The following is a 21,931-nucleotide window of genomic DNA, read 5'->3' on the forward strand; positions in this document are numbered from 1 at the left end:
GTAAGAAAACGTAGTTAGATAGATTTCTTTTCTATTTCACAAGTAATTCTTACAGTTCCTGAATATTCCAAAATATATTTCATGTCTCCCTGAGATATTTTTTACAAGATATAAAGACTACCAGGAAGGCCAATGCCAGTCCATGGACTGGAAGACCTTCTCTACAAGCGGCGCCATCGACTTCGCCAGATTATCTATCTCTGCGGGAGTCCTCTGAGAACGAGAAAATCCTTCGTGCAGGAACTCGAGGTGCAGCTGTGGGCGGTGATCTCGGATACAGGCCAGCACATGCCCCCCTACATATCGGCTCGATCGACGACACTCCTACTTCAGGGCCTCATCGATACGCTTGCCGACGCCTTCAAGCTGAGCACAAGCCCCATTCAGCCACGAGATGTATCCGGCCGCCGACTCCTCAGGGTCCCCGCGAGGTACTCGGAGTTCCCTGCAGACTCCGGCCATGGCCGTACAACAGCTCCTGAGGTACGAGTTGAACCACACCTCACGACCCCGGAGCGCTTCTACGGCTCGGTCCTTCTTCACCTCCACCATAGTCCTCTCGAGTTCGGCCACCTCGAATTTCGTCCTCCAATATTGGATCCGACGATCTCGGTCGGCTAACGCACTCTCGAGGTCTGCTCAACATGGAAATGACTAAGTCAAGTCGTGCCCCTCTTCCGAGAACACGACAAATTAAGTCAATCCTAACAAAAAGAGCAAAGGAGATGAAGATCAAAGAACCAACCTATGGAAGTCGTCGCCATGCCCGCTTCCATGGACAAGTTCTGATTAACATCGTCCCGAGGCACGTATGGCTCAAGCGCAAGTGCCGGAACGACTACCAGTGACTCAGGCTGCCCGCGCTACTGGACATCCTCAACATCGACATCTCTACAACGACAACAAAGTACTCGGGATCAATATGCTAAAGAAAACGAAGGAGATGATTGCGCACACAAAGCAGTTTGAACCAACAAAAGTTTCACAAGCATAATTGACTAAGGAGTACAGGGGAACTGAAATCCTACTCTTCAAAAAGGGGGAGAACAGACTCCCCCAAGTCACCAACTTCTTCCATCATGCCCTTGCGCGCGTCACTAGCAGCCCCTTGATCCAAGATCCATTCGAGGTCGAGTTCAGGGTGCGCCAATCTTACGCACGCGAGGACGTGGCACGCCCCGGTGTAGATCCCGTTGGACGTCTCCTCCCCGATCCTGGCCGCATGCTTGGAGGGGATCTCCTCCATCGCCGTGGCTAGTTCCGCGAGCGAAGACGTCAGCGAGAACTCATCGGGATTCGCCGGGATGGTGGTCGTGACGCCACACTCCCCGGCGAGCTGGTGCAAGCTGGTTAGGTAACCCGTAGCGAGCCACGGATCTCCGACAGGTTGTTCTCGAGCTCCGACATGCGGTGCTCGCGCCCCTGTCGTTGCCGCTTGTTGCCGGCCACCAGCTCCCTCATCTTCTAGAGGTCCGCGCCAGGTCACGCGCCAGCTTGTCGGTGCTTTTGTTCGCCGACAACGCCACCGCTGCCTTCGCCTCCTCAATCTCGCACCCTATGCCGCGAGCACCGACCTGGAGGATGCGCTCCATCTCGATTTGGAGCTCCCCCAGGTGAGGATGTCAGCAGGCGGGCCTCGAGCAGGCACAAGGCCGCCGGCAAGGCCGCTGGGCGTCGCCTCACGACTCCTGGGCACGACCACGACATCTGTCGAAGCCGCTGCAGGAGACGCACTGGAGTTCCCTCCAGACCCGTTTTGCACCGCCTTCGCCCGCGCCGCCCTGTGAAGGATTTCCGTGATTGCCATGAAGACAGGCTGCCAAAGTTTGATGAATTAAAAGACCTCAAATTCGTCTACTTACTTCTCGCCAAGTGTCACCAGCCTCTGCCGTCGCTGAGGCGGGGGAGATGCATCCGAGGCCTAAGTAAAACGAGTACGGTGTGAGGACAAGATATTCTGACTACGCAATAAAGAACCAAAGGGGCTTACCGATGGGGTGGGCGCCTTCCGACGATTACCAAGCACGGAGGAAAACTTCCTCCCCCTCTTCGGAATGTTGCCGCCACTGGTCGTGGCAGCAGCAGCAACGTCGGACGCCTCCTGGGCGACGCCCTCTTTCAACGAAGCCACCGCCTGGTGGTCCACGAGCGGCCCGATGACGTCAGTCAGAGGAAGGGCCTGCATACATGAAGTCACAGTGCGATCCAGAAAAGAAGAAGTAAAGGAGTTCTCAAATACACTCACGTTGATCGCAGCCTCGTGATCGACCTTCCCCTTCTCGCAAAGGGGGACGGGGACTTTACTCGCCGTAGTAGTGCCGCTGATCATCACCTGACCAATGCGGCGCTCCACGGTTTCGCTGTTTAAATCTGTAAGATCGAGAAGTTGGAACTCAATAAGTCAGGAGAAACACGCAAATAAAGAATGCAATATGAAATACGAGAACAATACCCCGAGGAGAAACCCGGGTCGCGTCCTCTGGCCCAGAATAGTCAAAGGCTGGGTGGGCTCGGGCCTGGGGCGGCTGAATCCGCCTACCGATGAAGTCGGCAGCGACTTCATACCCCAACAATCCTCGTACTCGGAGGTCATCAATGACATCGATGAAAGACTGAAGGGAGGGGGTTAGGGCGGGTTTGGTGGTCCGTTCGGGAATCTTATCTGGTTGCTCCTCAGGAACAACGAAGACTGGATCCGAATTCTCTATCTGAAGATAGAACCACCTCCCCCGCCATTTGCTACGAGAAGAGGGGCACTGGAAGGGGATGTATCGCGACTTCATGCCATCCCGAAGCCGGAAACCGACACATCCGGACACCTTTTTAGGTTCCATCCAGCGCAACTCATAGTAGAAACGGAAGAGATCAAGAAAGGGCTCTACCCCAATGTAGGCCTCACAAAGATAGGAGAAAATACTGAGGAAGGCGATAGAATTGGGGTTCAGGTGGAGCAAAGAAAGACCGTAGAAATTCAAGACGAGGAGAAGAAACTCGGAAGGTGGAGGAAGAAAACCATAAAGAATATAGTCCTCAACCGCAACCATGCGGCCCAGGACGGGTTTGGGTTCAGTACCTCCTGGTTCTCTCTCCATAGTCCCACGACTACGGAGAGCGCCGTCTTCCTGCAGCTTCTTCAGGGACGAACTGGTGGAAGTGGACTTGTCGAGATCCGTTGCTGCCGGAGATAGCCGGAGAAGGGACCAAGATGACCAAGCTAGGGTTTTCTTTTTACGGGAGCGGAGAAGACGAGGAAAGCTTGGAGGCTGGAAAGTTTTTCGCACCAGGCGGACTTCAAAATGGATCCACAAAACTCCCTTAAATAGGCGCACTATCAACGGTGCGAATTCCAAGAAAAGGAGAGAGATGGCCGCCGGAAATTTCTGGGTCCGTTACGTGCAGCAGTTTTTGGACTTCAATTTAAATTCACTTATGACCGTTGAACTTCACATGGTGTTCTCACACCGAGATCGACCAGTCGAGAATGACAACGACTCCGACATCTGAAGTCGTGATCAGTTACATGAGTTCATTAGCAGAAGTCGGGGGCTACTGTCAGGGTTACGGATAAGGTATACCCTCTACTCTTGGATATACGTCGTACACTGATATGGCATACCTGCGCGTATACGGACGTTCTCTATACACGCTAAGGAAATCCATCACGGAGTCCACAGATGGAAGGAGTCCTACTCGGACAGAACTGGGTCGTCACTGTATCGTGTAGAGTCCGATGTCTCAGAGTCCTACTTGGAGACCAACTGACCTGCGGTATAAAAGGGACCCCCGAGAGGACCTAAGGGATCGATTCTTACCGCCAACACAACCACCGCAGCCTACGAAGTCGGAGCCTTTAGGAGCCAAGTCGCCGGGGTGATCTAGTCGAGCCAACTCGACTACAGTCTCGTCGGTATCATCAAGTTCTGCTATTCTCTTTGTAGTCTGTGGTTTCCACTATATAATCCCATATCAAATGGATTAGGGCTATTACCTATCAAGGGGTCTGAACCAGTATAATCCTTGTTTCCTGTTTGCTTGATGTCGTACTACGTCGATCCTCGTACCAACGTATCCCAATACCCTCTATATCCGGTCTACGAGTATCCCCCGTCGACAAATATCAATTAAATCCAACCATGCTTTATGCTTAGGAAATTTTATTTTCCACATTTAACTTCACTTGTAAATTAATGAACCTTTAATATAAATTCTATAATAATCTATCTACTATTATATACTAAAATTCCATTAAACTTCCTATAAACACTCTCAAACCGCCAAGTGGCAGCCTATAAATGTTCTTCAGTCGCCGAGTGGCACTCTAATAAATAAGAGAAATCCAACCATCTATTTTTAAAGTTGGTGGACTTATTTTAGATGGTTAGATATTTCTTTTTAGAAAAGAAAAAGTCACATCCAAAACCAATGTACAAACAAACAAAATCATAGTTTTGGCATCATACGAACTTCCTAGCGTATGTACTATACGAACGTACGTACTGTGGTACTTTCCTTCTACTGTGGTACTTCCCTTCTATTCCTTCATCTGTTATTTTCTATTTCATGAGATTAAAATCAATTTTTTTTTCTTTCAGAAAATCACAAATAGACCAACTATTAGGTCTAGCAGCTCTTCCTCCGTCACAGCTTTAAACATCCTACGAGCGCTTCTAAATCGTTAGATGGCACAATTAAATTATATAAAGTACTAGAAAATCTTAAAAATACAAAGCAACCAACCATCGATTTCTACTTAAGTTGATGGATACATTTAGTTGTTAGATTTTTTTTAATAAAATATCCCAAACCTCTCTCCCTCCCTTCCCAGCCCGTGCGGTGTTTATTAAATATTTTATAAACGCCTCTAAACTGCTATATGACATTAATTCTTAAATTAAAGAAAATCTTAGAAATTATAGAAAAAATACTATTATATACTTAAAAGTCCATTAAACATCCCATAAATGCTCCTAAGCCACCAAGTGACACCTTACAAAATGTTTTTAGGTCGCCAAGTGGTACTCTTATCCGATCATCGATTTTCATTTAAATCAGTGGATCCATTATTTTATTTTAGAAGGTTAGATCATTTTTTTCAGAAAAAAAGACACATCCAGAACCTCCCGCGTCATGTAGGTACGAACGAGCTATCTTCATATGAAATTAAAATCAAAATTATTTCTACATTAAAAAAACCATAAATAGACCTCCACCTGCTAGGTCTATCAGTTCTCGCTCTGTCATGCTAAACATCCAATGAACGCTTCTAAGCTACTACGTGGTGCTATTAAATTAGAGAAAATACTAGAAAATCTTTAAAAAGAACAAAGCATCCGGCTATTGATTTGTTAGGTTTCTGTAATAAGAAAAAACCTAAACTTCTTGCCCTTCCTCCCCATCCCAGCGTGGCGTTAAAATCCATTAAACATCTTATAAACTCTTCTGCTGCTATATGACATTCCTAAATTATAGAAAAATCTTAGAAATTTTGGGGAAAAAATCCAACCTCCTTCCCTCCATCATTCTTCTTTGCGGCATGCGGAGTCCGTTACACATCTTATAAACACTCTTAATCTTAAGATATTTCATCATTCTCTTAAATCAGAGAACGCTCATAAGATATTACATCATTTTCTTAAGTAAAAAAAAATCCTAAAAATTCTAACAAGAAAATAAAACATTTGACCATCGGCTTTGACTTAAACATCAGACACATTATTTTAGGTTGTTAGATTAATCATTTAGAAAAAAAATCCAAACCTCCCTTCCTCTCTGCCCGTGTACAGTGTGCGCCATTCTTTTCTCTCTGTTTTTTATCTCCTTGGCAATTGAAATTAAAATTCTCTATATGGAAAAAAACACAAATGTACCTCCATCTTACTCATATCCCGTTAGGCATCTAACGACTTTCTACCAGCTTAATTAATTTCTCATAACATGTATACGAGGGCTATGTATCTATACAAATTGACCTTGGTACTTTTAAAATGATCTTATTAGGAGATAAATAAATATTCAAAAGAAAGATGATCATAGCATCCGAATTACACATATGATCTATCGAGTCACTAATCATAATAAGTATTCATCTAGCAATATAGATAATAGGTTGAAAATAAATATGTGTCCAGTTGAATATCATACTGATAAGCGTGTGGTTTGCACCAAGAAATCTTAATATTTAAACAACCTGGAGGTGGCCTTAGCAATAAATCAAGTTAATTTCATATAATAATTAAATACCATGTCCATTTTTCTATTTTTGGTAAAACATGCTACAGTAAATTATAAAGTGTAGAACAATCTATAAACGTGTATTTGTTATAAGATACTCCACTTCAGTGATGATTTGCTAAAAACTCCATGACCATTACTTTAATATTTGATGAGAGAAATTTAGAGCGTATGCCTTTACGCTATGCCATGTTATATGCACTTATATTTTTGTCTCGATTTGCAAAGATCATATCATTTCAAGGATGGTTTATAGAATGAAAATCTCCCAAAAAAATAAAAATGGACATGACATAAATTGAAATTTGAACAAATGATGCTAGATCTAAAACCCATTGCAAATAGAAAAAGTCAAACATTTTACGAGGACTGTTGCAATGAAAAGAAAATATAAAAACTAAAATACAATAAATCAAAAAATTGATATTATTGGATTTCTTTTGGGTTGTAAGATATATTTCTAGGGAGTTAAAATATCCTAAATTTTCTCTTAAGAATCGCTCCACTATTTCGACACAATATTTTCTCATCAATTCAAAATCGCACGATCTCAAGTAATTTTATTTTATAATTTATATGTTGCAAGGTTAATTGTAAAAAAAATAAGCAGGGTTCAAAGCACACAAAATAAGTTTAATTTTAGTTTAGAATAAAATAAAAATATTTTGATAAAAATCCACCTGCACATAAATATTTATAATAAAATTTCACTCATATTATGTTTGGAGGTGCCCAGTTGCCGCGCATGTGCGCAGGCTACCTTTCTAGTTTATTAAATAATTTATAAATCCTGAAATGGAAATTGGGCTACCTTTCTAGTTTATTAAATAATTTATAAATCCTGAAATGGAAATTCAGGCTGTGACAACACCCAGCTGTGAAGCAATGCTCTCCGCCATAAGTGAAATGGGTTTATGTAAGGAACCCCCACCAATCTGAAGTCGAAAAGGCGTAGTAGATAAGACACTAGAGCTGAGTCATTAGCCCTAGACACGGTCGTGCATGCCCAGCGACACCTGACACAGCCAAATGGGCAAGAATGGATCCGTGGCACCGTTTCGGACAGGTTGGGTCTCGCCAGGCCCACCACTCACCACATGGTGAGCATGTTGGCACCCCCAGTTGGGCCAAACGGGAGCCCAAGGCATTGTAATCTTATTTTTTGGGGTAGGTTTCTCAGGACGTTTAAAGAGAACCAACTGCCATCGACAAGACGGCTGAAGGCATGTTAGAGGCCGTTACACATAGAAGGTTCTGTACTAGTGATGATAAGGATAAATTAATGGCCTGGTTTTAAAGGTGAGATTAACTAATACTCCAGCGCAAAGCAACCAAACTATATATGCATGTATAGCTGTGTATAGCCAGGACGATCGCACTGTCCGCGCTGCCCCAGGCCAGCCCGCCATATTGCAAAAGCACACTATCACGGCCGGCCCTGACTTGGAGCAGCATAGTTCAAATGATTGCAATATCTATCGTAAATGTATGCAAGTATAAGTATTAGACTAGTACAAGCCGAATGCAAAAAAATAAGCGTCTACTAAGATGGCCATGATTATTAGAACAAGTATGTGCTGCTAAACATTTTGGCCCTTCCATCTAATATATTATTTATGAGAAAATGTCGTGTATGTACGGACTTGAAGATATTTAAGAAATGGAGGCACAATAAAGTAGTTATGTCAGCACACAAGTAGGTCTGCAGAAATAAACAACAGAATAAAGGATTCGAATGGGACATATGGAAAGTGGAAAGGTAGGATGTCGAACAGGATTGAAATAAGTAACTCATCAGTCAATTTGAAGGAAAAAAAGATCACTAATTCAAGAATCAAAGGAGATATATAGCACTGTCCAGCATTCCTATGCATGCTATCAGAGTTCAGAGATGACTAGTCCAGTTCTGAAAACAACTGTAGTGGCGATAGTAAATAGGACTCTGAAGAAATTAAACGATATATTATTATGTGCAGAGACAAATAAGTTCTGCAGAAAGGGCATGGGCTCCCAGTCCCACTCTCGGAGTGCAGACTTCCCCATTATCACCTAACCAAAATGCTCAAGGGGAAAAGAGAAGGGCAATGGTGATCGATTTGTCTGTTAAAAAATTCCTAGCTATTCACAGCCATGAAGATCGGTAATGCAGAACCAGAATAGAGCAATACTACCACAGTAAAACAGTGCAGCTGCCAGCTGCTTACTTGGTTAGGACCATGAGCTCATTGCTTCCCCCAGTTCTTGGTTGCAGCCATAGTGATCGCTGCCATGCTCCCAGCTTGGTGATCCTCCAAAACACACAAAAATAAAATCCCCCATCGGCTTGCTAAAACCTTAAACAAAATCAAATCAGAATAACTATATAGTTAATATCGTAATTCCCTCATTTACAAGAATAAATAGCAGCTAAATAGTTTTTTGTTTTATTTTACTGATGTGCTGACTACTGAATGAACATATACTAAACAGTGGTTGTTTCCAAGAGAAAGATCAATTATTCTATATAATATAGTAGTTTGCAAACTTGCAGTTGCACCTATGTTCTTTCCACAGTCAGAACAAGGACACTTCAGGTATCGCAAATAAATATTTATTTGTTGTTATGAAAAGATGATTTAATACAAAATAATGGCAAACGCAATTGAAACAAATCTTCTGCAAAGAAGTGTAGCCACACCTTGTTTTGTCTTGACTTCATGTAGACAGTAGTTATTGATCCAGCTGGTGATGAAGCAGCCTAACTAATCTGCTGAAGTCATGGCATCTTCATTTCAAGCTCCATCCAGTTACAGATATCTGAGGAGACTACTATATTAAACAGAATGGTTGAGTGCACACAAGGTTTATTGAATTCATCTGCATGTGAACCTTCATCAGTAATATCTTCTATCCTCCTCTTGTGACAAAAAATAATCAATTAAGCGAAGCATAGGCATGCCTTTTATAAATTGAGAAACTGAAGGTTCATTCATAACTAGTAGTTCTCATTTTTCTCATCTCTTCCGTTTCCTACAAATGAACCAGGTTGGCAAAAAATAAACTGAGGTTAGCAATACCAGTTATTCACCAAAAATAAATACTAATCAATTGATACAGTTAAAACAATTATACAGAGAGCACCCATTCCACGAGTGTCTAAAACACAAAATAAAAGTGCTAATCTTTTTAAAACTGTAAAATAATACCTAAAATAGAGACGTAGCAGCTTGCATATAACTATGAATTTGCTTGCATTTCTATCAACATAAACACATCTAACATTTTTTGTCTTCTTGCACTGCTCCTTTAGTTCTGCACTGCAACTGCTCACGTAGAGCTCGTGTAAGGAAGCTGGGAGGCCATTTTCTGGCAATGATTTAATTCCTGGACAAGCCTTGATTGACAACTGCTTCAGGGAAGAAAGGCAATGCAACATTTTAGGCAGTGATAGGAGATTAGGGCAATAACAAAAATCAAGTACATGGAGAGATGTGAGGTAACAAAGTGCTTTTTCTTCTTCTTCTGTGAAGGATCTCACATTCTTTGCCTGCAAAAAATGAAGTGATGAGAAACCACTGTATATTGAGCAAGTTTATCTGTTCCAACGAAATTATTGACTAATTGTGTTAATAGTTACCATGAAAAACACTAAATGTCGAAGAGATGGAAGCTTCTTGCAAACTTCTGTGTTAAATAACACAGTGGTATCAATTTCAAGCTTGTCTAGATATAAAGAGAAACCTGGCCTGTCCACTGAGGAAGGGCCCCATGTTTTAGCCAAACTAGGGCATTGAAAAATCCGTAGATGCTTAAGTTTGGGGAGGGAATGCAAACCCTCTAGAGCAGACAGCCCAACACATTTCTCAATGATCAAAGTTTCTAAAGATGTGCAAGAATGAAGAACAAGGGATGATAACTCTGGACTGTTAGATATTGCAAATATGGATAACGAGGTGAGGTTCGAGAGCAAGAAAGGTAGCAACTCATTATGCACATGAGTAACCATAAGGTCATGTAGTAATGGTGGCAGGAGGGAAGAGTTTTTGTTGGATCTTTTGTTTTCTGTTATCATGGGGGAGAGAAGTTGTGTGCATCCTGTGATGTGTAGGGTCCAAAGTGAGGTGAATCCATGGAAGCCTTCTTTCCAGAGTAGAACCAGATCTGGAAAGTCATCTATGCTCAAATACTGAAGTTGAATTAAGAGATGAGATGGTATTTGCAACATGCCATCAGTTGTCAATTGGAGGTAATCAGATGTTGAAGAGCTGTCACTCCCATTAATCACATCACCAAGCAACAAGGATGTTATCTTTGGGCACTTTCCAATTGTCAAGTAATGAAGGAAGGGCAACTGTAAGATCAAGTGAGATAACTGCTTCCCTGTAATGCTACATGCTCGGATTACAAGCTTGTTGAGCAATGACATGAAAGAAAAATTACCCCCATCTTGGTTATATGGATATAAAGTCAAAGAAAGCCTTGGGCAGTCCACAATTACCAGCATCTCCAAAGAGACAAGTTTGCTGAGTGTTTTCCATGGCAAATATGTAAGATCGAGGCAACTCTCAATTGTTAATTTCTCAAGAAGACATAGGTTGCCCTCAATCAACATTAATATTTGATCCAATTTACTTGGGCTAGTGCATCCCTTGATATACAATGCTCGCACAAACAATCGGATGTAAGGAAATGATCCTACTCCCTCAATAGATATTGTGGACAAATATTTCGTCTGACCAAATTGTGGTAAATTCATTAGTTGAGGGCAGTTATAGATAGTAGCATGATGGAGACGGCCAAATGTGTGAGAGCCTTCAGTTTCAAAAGAGCATGGTGACAATCCTAATGTCCTTAGTTCAGGGCAATCCCTTATCACAAGTTCTTCTAGGCATGGAAATATAATATGTTTTTCAGAACCAGTCCAGTCGTCACTGGATACAGTTGGTACAACCCTTGAAGAAGGCAACTGAATCAAATGCAGTGTTCTAAGGAGTGGAAATTGCCCAAGCGGTGGAAGGACCTCCCATTTTGTGCAACTATCTAGACAGATAGTCTCTAAGCTGATGAGTGGATTAATGGAGCTCAACCATGTTGGGCAAGAAATACCTCCATAGCCATTTATACTTAGACACTTAAGCCCAGAGTGTGGTTGAAGGCTCTCAAGCACCTCTTCCTCGATAACAGAACTTACCTCAAATCGGTTGCTACACCATGATAGCAACAAATCCTTTAGGTATATTTTATCCCTTAATCCAGCATTCTTAGACTCCTCTTTGCTACATATGTTCTCTAGATTGTAAATTGCTAATGATCCTCCCAATTCCCTTAATCCATTCAACTGTCCAATCTGAAAGTCAGTAGTCTTTCCAACTCGGAATTCCTTTAACTCCTGGAGAAACTTTAATCTCCCAACTCCAGCAATCAGTGCGTGCAATTCACCACGGGCAACAAAATGCCTCAAGTTGACAAGATCATTCATGGCTCTTGGTAAAGTGGAGAGGTGTACCCAGTACTCGACATCAAGGACCTGTAGATGATAAAGCTGACATATAACCTCTGGCAAGGGTCCACCAGGACCACTGGATATTAGCTCAAGGTAGCGAAGATGGATCAATTTGCTGAAGTTAGAGAGTAAATAGTCTATGCTATAAGTGAGCGTGGGTAGCCTCAGAACACGAAGATATTGCACTTCTTTAAAAATATGGGAAAAAGTTTCAGAAAAGTCTGCGTCATACTTTCCAAATAGCATTAATGTACTCAAGTTCCTGGTTTGCACTGTTTCACCAACATAAGTAAGCTTCCTCTTGAAGTCATCTTTTGAATAAAACTTCTGGGAATATACATCCCACTTATAAGCATACCTTGTATTAATAGATAAATGTTGAATGGTTGACTGAGCTATTCCACTTGAATTAAAACCATCAATCATATGGCATTCATCTGCTGAAACAATATGTGCCAGGTCATGAATCAGGTCGTGCATAGAATAGTATGTGCTTCTTTGAAAAAATCCACAATCCACTAAATCATTCAAATATTGATGGCCAATGTCCTCCATTTTCTTATTGTTCGAAGAAACAAAACCTTGTGATATCCAAACACGGACCAAATCTAAGCCATCAAACCTGTGACCCTTAGGAAACAATGCACAGTAAGAAAAACACCTTTGTAGATGAAAAGGCAAGTGTATGTAACTAAGCATCAATGCTGGAATGATATCATCAGGTCCTCTCTGCAGTTTCCATTCGTCACTTTGCAATATGCTCATCCAATGCCCACCATCAAGGTCTCTATTCAAAAGGGCACCAACACTTTTTGCAGCTAAGGGATAACCCTTCAACTTGTTAGCTATGCACTTCCCAATAACCTGCAAACTTGGATGCCCTTCATATTTTTCATCACCAAATGCACATGCCTTGAACAGAAGCCAAAAGTCACCATCTTCCAAACCATCCAAATGGATAGGATCCATTGTAGCAATCATTTTTACTACAGAGTGATTTCTTGTTGTAACCAAGATTGCATTGCCCCTCAATGAACTACATCTCAGAGGTGCTAATAGCTTGTTCCAACGGCTTTTATCATTGTCTTCCCACATGTCATCCAAAACAAGGAGTAGCCGCTCGGACTTAAGATCCTCCTCAAGAATCTCTTGGAGCTTATTCAGGTTAGTGATACCACCATGCTTATTGACACCATTGGACACACAATCGAGTAGCTCACGAGTAAGCCTAACTTCATCGAAGTCAACAGACACTGAAATCCATATTCGCTTGCTGAATTGAGCTTGCACTCTTGTGTCACTGTAGACTAGCTGTGCCAGTGTAGTTTTACCAACGCCACCATTCCCCACAATTGGAAGGACTGCCAAATCAGCACCACATGTCTCTGAGCTAATCAACATCACCACAATGCGATCCTTCACGGTGTCCCTCCCAAACACCTTTGGCTCAGTGGAGTAAGATGTTGTTGGCCTCCGTTGAATTATACGATCATCTTGGCCTCCCCCAGCGGCACTGACGTCCAGTTTCTCCATCTTGATTGCCTCACGAACATCATCTCCGGCTTCACACATCCGCTCTAGGATGTCTTTAATTCTACCGGTGGTATCGCCATCTCCACTATGGCGCACCCTCTTGGCAACGCGATTATTGGGCTCCACTAGTTGGACTGCAAACAATGAGGAGCAAGAGTTGGAGGAGGTACTAGGCTCGTCCGGATGTAGCCGTCGGTGGATTTGGTGGTACAGCATTTCGTCGAGCAGGTTGTCAGCATCGGTGGCGAGGCTCTGCAGGCTACGGAGAGAGCGAAGGAGGGCCTCGCTGCGCCTGCGTGCCATGGGCGCGTGCTCTTGGGCCTCGGAGAGGAGGGCGTGGAGGCTCTGGAGGCGGGAGCCGAGGCGGCGGACGTCGCCGCCGTGGGCGCGGCCCGGGTCCCCCCCGGCGCGCGCCGCGGCCCAGGCGGCGTCGATGCCGTCGCCGACGAGCTTCTCCAGGACGACCTGAACCAGCCAGGACGCCGCCCCCACCACATCCATGAGTAGCAGCAACAGGCGCTGCCGGCGGCGATATCAGCGTGAAAAGTCGGGTCTCAGGATCTCAGCAAGAGAGTTGAGAGGAGAAGGTGGAGCGTTGACTGTTGATCTGTCTCATTTCCATTTTCTTAATGATTGTGATGAAGATAAATGTACTGGACCAAACCTGTTGACTTCGCTATTCAATCGTGACTAAAAAAAGACTAGTGATGACCAACTTCCATCGCAACTCGCAAGGATGCACGTTTATAAGATGGTTTCGTTTTAGAATTTTTGTAAGTACTCTCGGGTGAATCTGAACCACCAATTATATTAGATCCAATATATGAGGTTTATTTGTACCATACATGAGATGGTGTAGTATTGGGTAGTGAAAGGTACATCTGGAAAAAAAATGTGATTGATGTATGGTACAATCTAGGTAAATTTTGCTACATACACTTCGACTTCGTGGATTTAGCCGTGGGACACCTCCCAAACTCACTTTTGGGGGAAAACACTCCATAAACGTGTTAATTGTAGGATCGAATCACAGTAACTAAGCCAACCAGAGGGGGGTGAATGGTTGGTATACCCAAAAACCGAAAACTTTTAGCGGAAATAAAAGTTACCCTCGAATTCGACGGAGATCGGTCTGACCGAAGTTGCCATGCCGGTCTGACCACTCAGATGTCGTCGGTCTGACCGATGTAGATTAACCGGTCTGACCGCCTCGCTCCCGCCGGTTTGACCGCTGCCCGCCGCCGGTCTGACCGCCGAAACCCGATGAAACACAAATCGAAAAACTCTTAAAGTGGATGACGACTGTATTGATTCTCTCTGTGTTTACAAAGTGCACCAACAGCACTCCTTACAAAAATTTCAACTAAACTCGAAACCCCAACTCAAAACTCAACTCAATTGCTCTCTAAAGCGATACAGGGAAGCATCACGCTCACCCTCTATTTATACCCGAGGTAGGCAGCCTAAAGCCACGAACCAAACTCATATTAGAAATCCTAAACACCTTAGGAAACCCTCTAGTACAAGACACAAACTTTACATAACCAATCATATCAAATTTGGACTCCTTCCAAATTCAACTCCGTATCCCATACGCACATGATACCTCCATCGTATGCCATATGGAATCTCCATCAACCACGTGCATCAACTCTAGCCTAAGTATCCCGCGTGATCTCTGATCACCACGGATGTCGTCTTATCCCCAAGCCGACTCCCGATCCATCACCGCAAATACTCTCCCGAGGCATCGAGTCACCTACACATGAAATAAACAAAGAAACCATATTCCGAGACCAAGCTATCTCCAACTTGACTCATTAGTAGCAAACAATAGTATTACATACGTATAGTATCCATCTAGAAGCCATAATCATGAAACAATCACGGATATCCAAACAAACAACCCAAAACCGAAACTGACGCAGAGTTAGTCGGTCAGACCGCGAGCTGCGCCGGTCTGACCGTGCAATACACGCGGGTCTAACCGGCACACAGTGTCCGATCTGACCGGTCACATGAAATAACAGAATCTGCGATTTACCTGTAAATCCAATCATCTCCAAAACCACTTCGTGAATAAATTCCAAATAACAAAACCAATAATCTTCAATACCAATTGTTTATCACAGAATAATAAAAAAACACCTTTGATTTTACATTAATTTGCCAATGGACACCGCGCCGATTAGAATAACAATTTCCGATTAAAGAGGAGATAGAAATCACGTGAAATATCAAAAATACCCTTAAGCCCACACGTCAGCTCTCCTATCTCTCTTCTCTTCTCTCTCTATCTTCTCTCCTAGAAGATAACGCCATCGTGAGATGGCAAGGAAGGCGTGGTTGTCGGTGCTGGACCAAGTCGACAGAGGCGGGAGTAGCGGGTCGCTACACGTGCAGCTCCACGGCCTCCTCTCCCCGTCCTCATCGTCATTGTTGCTCAACGGTTACAAAGCGGCGGCAGTAAGCACGGCGGCGGTGGCGGCGACGGCCATGTGATGATGATTAGCAAGGCCGTGCTGGCATGCTTCTCCGTCGCGCTCGTGGTGACCTTCGCTAGCGGCCCCACCGCAGACGCCTCATTCCCTTCCCCGACGGGAGTGTCGGCAGCGGCGGCGGCGGCACTCCTGTCGTGGCTGTCGTCGAACTCGACGTCGGTGACGGTGCTGCCGAGGAGGTCACGCGATCACAGCAACAGCGGGAGGAAACCGTAACACCAATGCGCGGTGGCGAAGAAGGGGCGGCGAGAAGAACTCCATCCACCACGGCATCATCGACGCTCCAGCAAACGAGAGAGCAACAGAAACGGCACCATCGACGCCCCGGCCCCACCACTGAACTCGACGGCGACGCCACGAGCCGCAGCGACGACATCGACGCCGCCGGAGAGGAAGGCTGACAGCCACCACAGCCATTGGAGAGGCATCAGGCACAAGCAGCAGCATCATCACCAGCACCCGAGGCGCAAAAGGACACAGTCCTCCTCCCGGCGGCAGCTCGCCGAGAAGCCCCGATCGCCGCGACGACGACGCCGCCATGCCTGCCGCGACGATCATCAAGACCAGCGCCGTCGGCGAAAACCGTGTCGTTTGGACGTCCGGCGTGCAAAGTGGCCTGGTCTCCTTCGCATTGTCCATTTCATGCGATTTTTCTCTACTCTCCAACCGGAAATTATTATTCTAATCAGCTCAATGTCCATTGCCAAATTACCACGTTATGGAGTGTTTTCCTCCAAAAGTGAGTTCGGACGATGTCCCACAGCTAAAACCAGAAAGTCGAAGTGCCCTGTAGCAAAATTTGCCTATAATCTACTATCTTCTACCCTATAGTTTAACAAATGGTTTCACTCATCGCATAATCTTTCATTCCTCGTGTAATGGTCCGGATCTTCGGCTCCCCGAATTCCGTCGCCCCCCTCCTCCGCACTCTTGCGGTCTCGCCCTCCTCGCGATCGACTCCCCTCGCCCCGACTCACCGCCGGTCTCCTCCCCTCCGCCACAGATTCCTCCCTCCCTCCTCTTTGCAATTCCACCATCCTCTTTCCAGAGGGGCTCTCACCCTTGCTCCCTCCCCTAACCCTAATCTCGCCCGCGCCCCCGCCAGCTTCTACCGCTGACCGTCGCGCCGTGCCGCCCTGCCTCGCCCTCTTCAACCGCCGACCGTCCCGTCGCCCTGCATCTTGCCCGCGCCGCCGCCATCGTGTTATCCCGCCACCGGTACTGCGGATCCCCAATCTCCGTCGCGATCAACAGCAAAACTACTCTTCAAGAACTGTAACCTAAGAACATGAGTGTTTGTGCAAAATTTAGTGGGTTCTTGGGGTAACCACTAGGTAGTGCCCTGTCCCCCTGTGTTCCTGCTGCAAACACCTGGGAGGCTGGTAGGTTGATGTATTTTGTGATTTCTATCTTGGATGCTCCAGTGATTCAATGACAACCAATGTGTTGCGTTTAGTGAAATTTTGGGATTTCAACCTTTGGTGATTTCATTAACTGCACTTTTTTTGGCCATGAGAATTATCAACTTTAATTACAATGTATATGAGCATAATTTTCTGTAGAATGTTTTGTAGCTGAAGACAACTTTAAGCAAATATCTCATTTACCATTATATTGAAGGCCTGCTCCATCAAGTCTTACAAATTTATGTGTACCATAAACTAGCTTCAGTATTCTGTCGAATTTACCTACTTCAGACCTGCTTGCTCTATATGTCAAGTACCTACTTCAGTACTTGCCATTTCTTTAATTTGTTGAGGGTATATATGTGTTATTTCTTTGTTTTCAGCAGAATTAGCATGGATCAGGCAAAAGGGTTGACGTGCTCCAGTGTAAGAATTGCTTGAGACTCGGTTGTCAAGAGCGCTGCTTTGACGACTTCCTCCTCGGCCTCCGCCTCAACTGCCACCGCCGCCACTGCCGCGTCGTCCGACAATATTTGGTAATGCACTTGAGGTGATCGACTGCTGATTATATCTCTTTAAAGTGAAAGTACCTCTATTACTTTGTAAGCACAGTAAAACATCTCAATGATATGATCTGTTTTTTTGCAAGGTAAATAATTGCTCAAGCTACCTAATAATATTTACAGATAATGAAAATGATATTTAATTGGAACCAATCCTTTACTAATACGAACTGGTTGCACATACTTCTTTTTCTTCCAATGCCAAAAAAAAAAAGAAGCGAAGTTCAGGATATTAATTGGCCTTTTTAGTCAATAGTCAGAAGTTGTATTGCCTTATATACAAGCTTAATGTTTTCACTGAATTACCTTTTCAGTATATAAACTGAATGTTCTATTGGGTCATTCTAGGTATCGATTCATAATCATATGAGTCGTGTTTTCTTTGTTAAATCTGTGCGCTGGTTATTGTTGCCATAAAGTTCCCTTTTCAAATGAATACTAGACATGTCACCTAAAAATATCTTGTATGTACACAAATAAGGCCTCTCTGGTTTCCTGTAGATGCGTATATGCTGAACTTTTCATGTAAATGCTTATGCTGATTTTTTTAATACAAAAGTATATGTTGGTTTTACACTTGATAAGGTATATATGCTACCATGTTTGTACACACTGCAATTATTTCTCATATTTTTACCTCCAATCGTATGGCACCAGGTTCATGGTAGCACATGGGTTTGGTAAATCTATCCCAATGAAAAATGGTGGTATTTGATCATTCCCTTCGTTCCTTTTATATAGCTTTGGTTAACCTTCTGGGTGAGGTGCACTACAATTCCTTGTATGACATTGAAGGTGAGTTCTTTTGCTTTTCTGTGATCTGGGAGTGAAGGAAAGGTTTCCTACAATTCCTCGGGTTTTCCAATTTGCATGATTTCTTGTATAGCTGCTCATCTTCCTGTAACCTGCAGTGAAGACTTATGTCCTTATCCCCCGGTCTTATAAATCCTGCAGAATTTGCACATTAGAGGTGACCTTTTAATGGATTTTCTATTTTAAATATAATTTGCAGCAGACCGTAGTTGTCTGAAAATCCTTAATTTTTCTCCTCTGTTTCTGTGAAACTGTAATTGAACTGCCTATATATGGAATGATAAATAGCTGATGATATGTTTTAGTCATCATTTTATTTTAAGTTCAGGCTAAACTAAATTCATGATCTATCTTTAGCTTTTCTATTGAATTTTCTAGCGCTTAAGCTAAAGAGTTAGTCACCAGTAACAAAATTTACTAATATCATGAAGACCAATGAATGTTTGGTGCGTGGTCGGAATCCACCAACCTTGAAACTCCCTGCCATCCATATGTAGCTTTTTGAGATTTCATATATAGCTTCATAATGTAGGATGTTGTGAAATAACTATATGACTTTCCATCAGAAGTTAGTACTTTTAGTTTGCTTTCATATTTGGTTTACTGTCTGCATACTCAAATACACCTGAAACTAAAATGCATGTTTTCTTTTGCACATCAGTGCAATGTTGTTTCCCTTGAGGTGATGATGATATGACCATGGGAACACTTTACTTCACAGCAGTTGGTGGCTGTCCATCCATGGCAAATATTCTAGGAATAGATCATGTCTATTCAGATGCAACATTATTTGATCTGCCTTCAAAACCTGAAAAGATTGCGATAGTAGGAAGAGGGTATATTAGTTGGAGTTCGCTGGCATTTACACCGGCTCAATAAGTGATGTTCGTTTTCAAACTGCATTGGCTGACCAAAAATATTATCAGTGGGAACTAGGTTGTCACATGGATAGTTCTTTCTACTACTTTCGCTATGTAGGTGTATATCTGTGGGAGTAATATATGTTCCATGTGTCTCTGCATCAACTAAAATACCTGATGGATGTACACATTTTTAAACAAGTTGAGATTGATCTGAGTGGATGGAGTTATAAGTATTAGAAAAAAAAGGATGGTTCGAACGGAACACAACAACCGTGGCTGATTAAACTGACAAAATAGCATTTGAATTGATATCATTAGTCTTTTTCCTCCCCAAGAGAGAAAACAACACAAAAGATCATTAGCCTTTCTAGCTCTGCTTTAGATGCAACTAAGCTCAGCACTTGCGTAGAATCAAAGTTCTCTGAAACAAGGGATACATCTGAATGTCTCATCTAAATCATCTGAACAAATGCATTTGATTTGGTATTCTTTGTCTGAATTAGTGAGTCATATTTGTGCTGCAGATGCACTGCCTTCCTGTAATTTATCTCCATTATCTTCATTTGCGGTTACTCTCTTTTGGTCGTCTGTCGGAAATTCAGAATGAAAGTTGAATGGTTGGGCACTTTCGGTTAGACAAGTGTTGCCTGCTGTTTGGAAGTAAATCATCATCATCTGAGCCTGAGCTGCACTTCCCTGGCGTTTCTTGTCCGGGACAACTGTGACACTATTTTTCTTAAATTGTCAATCATGACTTTGCACAAATTTCATGATTTTTCACCCATCATCATAGTGCATTGTCAATTTTGTTGTCCTTCTATGAAAAGGATTTGGAATTGAATTCCTTGTTTGTATCGTATTAAACGACAACTTGGTTTCTGATAGCAATGCAGTGAAAATAAGTAGTATAATGCAACAATTTTGTCTGTATGTGTTAGCAAAATCCAAGTCAGCCTTTACCATGAAATATGAATCACAAGTCAAGCATATGTGCTTAATCACCCGTTTTAGCACCTGCATGATATGAATCATCTGGAGTTATCCCTGGGTAGAAAACGTGCAGGCTTATCATATTGTTCGGCGAGTTGCTGATGGAAGCTTTTTCAAAGTTGGTCCCTTGACTCTACATGTCTGTAAATGAGTTTTGTACCAGGGGACCGGGAGCACATTTCTTACCATTTCCTTCATGGTTTACTCCCTTTGCCATGGATATCTTATGATTTTCACGAAACATAAAAGCACCTCATGTTAGGAATCCTCCCCATTTCAGCAGCAAATGCATTGCTTCAAAACAATGAATCCAGTTCCATTTTATTTTTTTAATAGCAAATCCCTGATCATACATTTTGCATCTTTAGTGTATCGTAGATCAGTTGATAACTACGGATCATTCATACATGATTCTGGCCGCTCCATAATTTGCTTATAATTTTATTCTCAAATCAAATGTAAAGATGTTCATAATTACTGCATAATTTCTTCTGCATGATTCTTTGTTCCTGCAAATGTTGTTCTTCTCCTCCCTCTACTTGGCCTCAGATCAAATGATTTGAGGGGCAGAAAACGAAACATGATGGTATTCAGTATCAAAGCTAAGTTTTTTTTTATTCTTTTGCAGTCATAAAATTTGATGGAATACCAATGCCTGTTGCGGGGTAATTTGCCCTCAATCTGAGGTATTGCCATGAGTATTATCATTTTCTCCCTGTAAATTGCAACAAGGTAATTTGCTGCTAGAAACTTTGCGTATCTATTTTTTTAACACCATACCAGAGTTTCCTGCAGTATATATTACAAATTGATCAATAATTATTGGTTATAACATTTACAAGGTGTTTTATTAAATGGCTGCTTCGTTATAACATGGTGTTCTGTTCATGTGAACTTGTGAAATGGCTGAGAAGGTCTTTTTAGCTAAAGTGCAGTAGTTGTGCTATGTTGTGAAGAGTGAAATGAAGTATTAGCAAAAGGGTGAGACATGGGTTAAAGTTCCAGTGATATGAAATCGTTCATCCCTGTCTTGATTCCTGGAAGATGATATTTTTTTCCAAGTAGCTTTGATGAAATGTAGCAATGAGTAAATGACCAAAATTGTAATAATCTTTGTATGGATTTGAACACCATCGATATGATTTTTTAAATGAACTTCTTGTGTTATAAATGGTTGTTTATTTGTGAATTTGTGGTTATAGTAGTCGTTGCTCCAAATGCCGCCGTAGCATTAGCACGAACATGCTATTATTACGTTGACATATGTTTCATACCAAACTGTTATTTGGGTTTACATTCATGCCCTTGTGCTATGTGCTCAAAGGATAGCGGCCAACGTGTGCCTTATCTATCTCGTCACCACTCGCCGCTCATCTTCATGCACATAAAATTTTTTAATCCACTTTTTAAGTTTAAATTGTTTACTCCAATTATGAAAAATTGTACTTGAAAATTTTAAATTTTCATTTCAATTTTTAAAACTTTCAACCTTTTGATTTTTGTTTGGTAAATATTTAAATTAGAGGGTTGAAAATGCATCTTTTAAATA

The 21,931-nt window shown here is 42.7% G+C and overlaps 2 protein-coding genes and 1 long non-coding RNA gene across 10 annotated transcripts; 1 reads left to right on the forward strand and 2 right to left on the reverse strand.

Moving 5' to 3' along the window:
• Positions 1-1,555: 1,555 nt before the first annotated feature.
• LOC127755690 (uncharacterized) lies at positions 1,556-2,602 on the reverse strand. The gene is made up of 5 exons (XM_052281368.1): positions 2,566-2,602; positions 2,246-2,370; positions 1,991-2,179; positions 1,863-1,921; positions 1,556-1,781 (listed from the first exon to the last, which is right to left on the reverse strand). Exons 1-5 carry the CDS (start codon positions 2,600-2,602, stop codon positions 1,556-1,558), a joined length of 636 nt encoding a protein of 211 aa, XP_052137328.1.
• A 4,421-nt stretch (positions 2,603-7,023) lies between these two features.
• LOC127754794 (disease resistance protein RGA2-like) lies at positions 7,024-13,913 on the reverse strand. Of its 3 annotated transcripts, XM_052280379.1 has the most exons (5): positions 9,848-13,913; positions 9,417-9,757; positions 9,170-9,240; positions 8,909-9,087; positions 7,025-8,564 (listed from the first exon to the last, which is right to left on the reverse strand). In XM_052280379.1, exons 1-3 carry the CDS (start codon positions 13,745-13,747, stop codon positions 9,225-9,227), a joined length of 4,257 nt encoding a protein of 1,418 aa, XP_052136339.1. In that variant the 5' UTR covers positions 13,748-13,913; the 3' UTR covers positions 7,025-8,564; positions 8,909-9,087; positions 9,170-9,224. The 3 variants fall into 3 exon arrangements, with proteins under 3 accessions (XP_052136340.1, XP_052136339.1, XP_052136337.1); XM_052280380.1 differs by having other exon boundaries at positions 7,024-8,557; positions 8,909-9,240; XM_052280377.1 differs by having other exon boundaries at positions 8,909-9,240.
• A 2,694-nt stretch (positions 13,914-16,607) lies between these two features.
• LOC127755555 (uncharacterized) lies at positions 16,608-21,674 on the forward strand. 6 transcript variants are annotated; one of them, XR_008013047.1, is made up of 5 exons: positions 16,608-16,965; positions 17,537-17,689; positions 18,374-18,511; positions 18,628-21,114; positions 21,225-21,673. It is a non-coding gene; the product is annotated as an uncharacterized LOC127755555 (long non-coding RNA). The 6 variants fall into 6 exon arrangements; XR_008013043.1 differs by having other exon boundaries at positions 21,011-21,114; positions 21,225-21,560; XR_008013045.1 differs by having other exon boundaries at positions 18,458-18,511; positions 21,011-21,114; positions 21,225-21,559.
• Positions 21,675-21,931: the final 257 nt, after the last annotated feature.

This window comes from Oryza glaberrima, chromosome 11 (assembly GCF_000147395.1).
Source record: "Oryza glaberrima chromosome 11, OglaRS2, whole genome shotgun sequence".
Taxonomy (NCBI): Eukaryota; Viridiplantae; Streptophyta; class Magnoliopsida; order Poales; family Poaceae; genus Oryza; species Oryza glaberrima.

Excerpts from the sequence above, each read along its gene's own strand:
- LOC127755690 (XM_052281368.1), bottom strand. The coding sequence starts at position 2,602 with ATGTCATTGATGACCTCCGAGTACGAGGATTGTTGGG. Across the intron at positions 2,371-2,565 it reads CGAGTACGAGGATTGTTGGG|ATTTAAACAGCGAAACCGTG; the intron begins GTATGAAGTCGC and ends TCGATCTTACAG. Across the intron at positions 1,922-1,990 it reads GGAAGGCGCCCACCCCATCG|GCCTCGGATGCATCTCCCCC; the intron begins GTAAGCCCCTTT and ends CGTTTTACTTAG.
- LOC127754794 (XM_052280380.1), bottom strand. The coding sequence starts at position 13,747 with ATGGATGTGGTGGGGGCGGCGTCCTGGCTGGTTCAGGTCGTCCTGGAG. Across the intron at positions 9,758-9,847 it reads GACATTTAGTGTTTTTCATG|GCAAAGAATGTGAGATCCTT; the intron begins GTAACTATTAAC and ends CATTTTTTGCAG.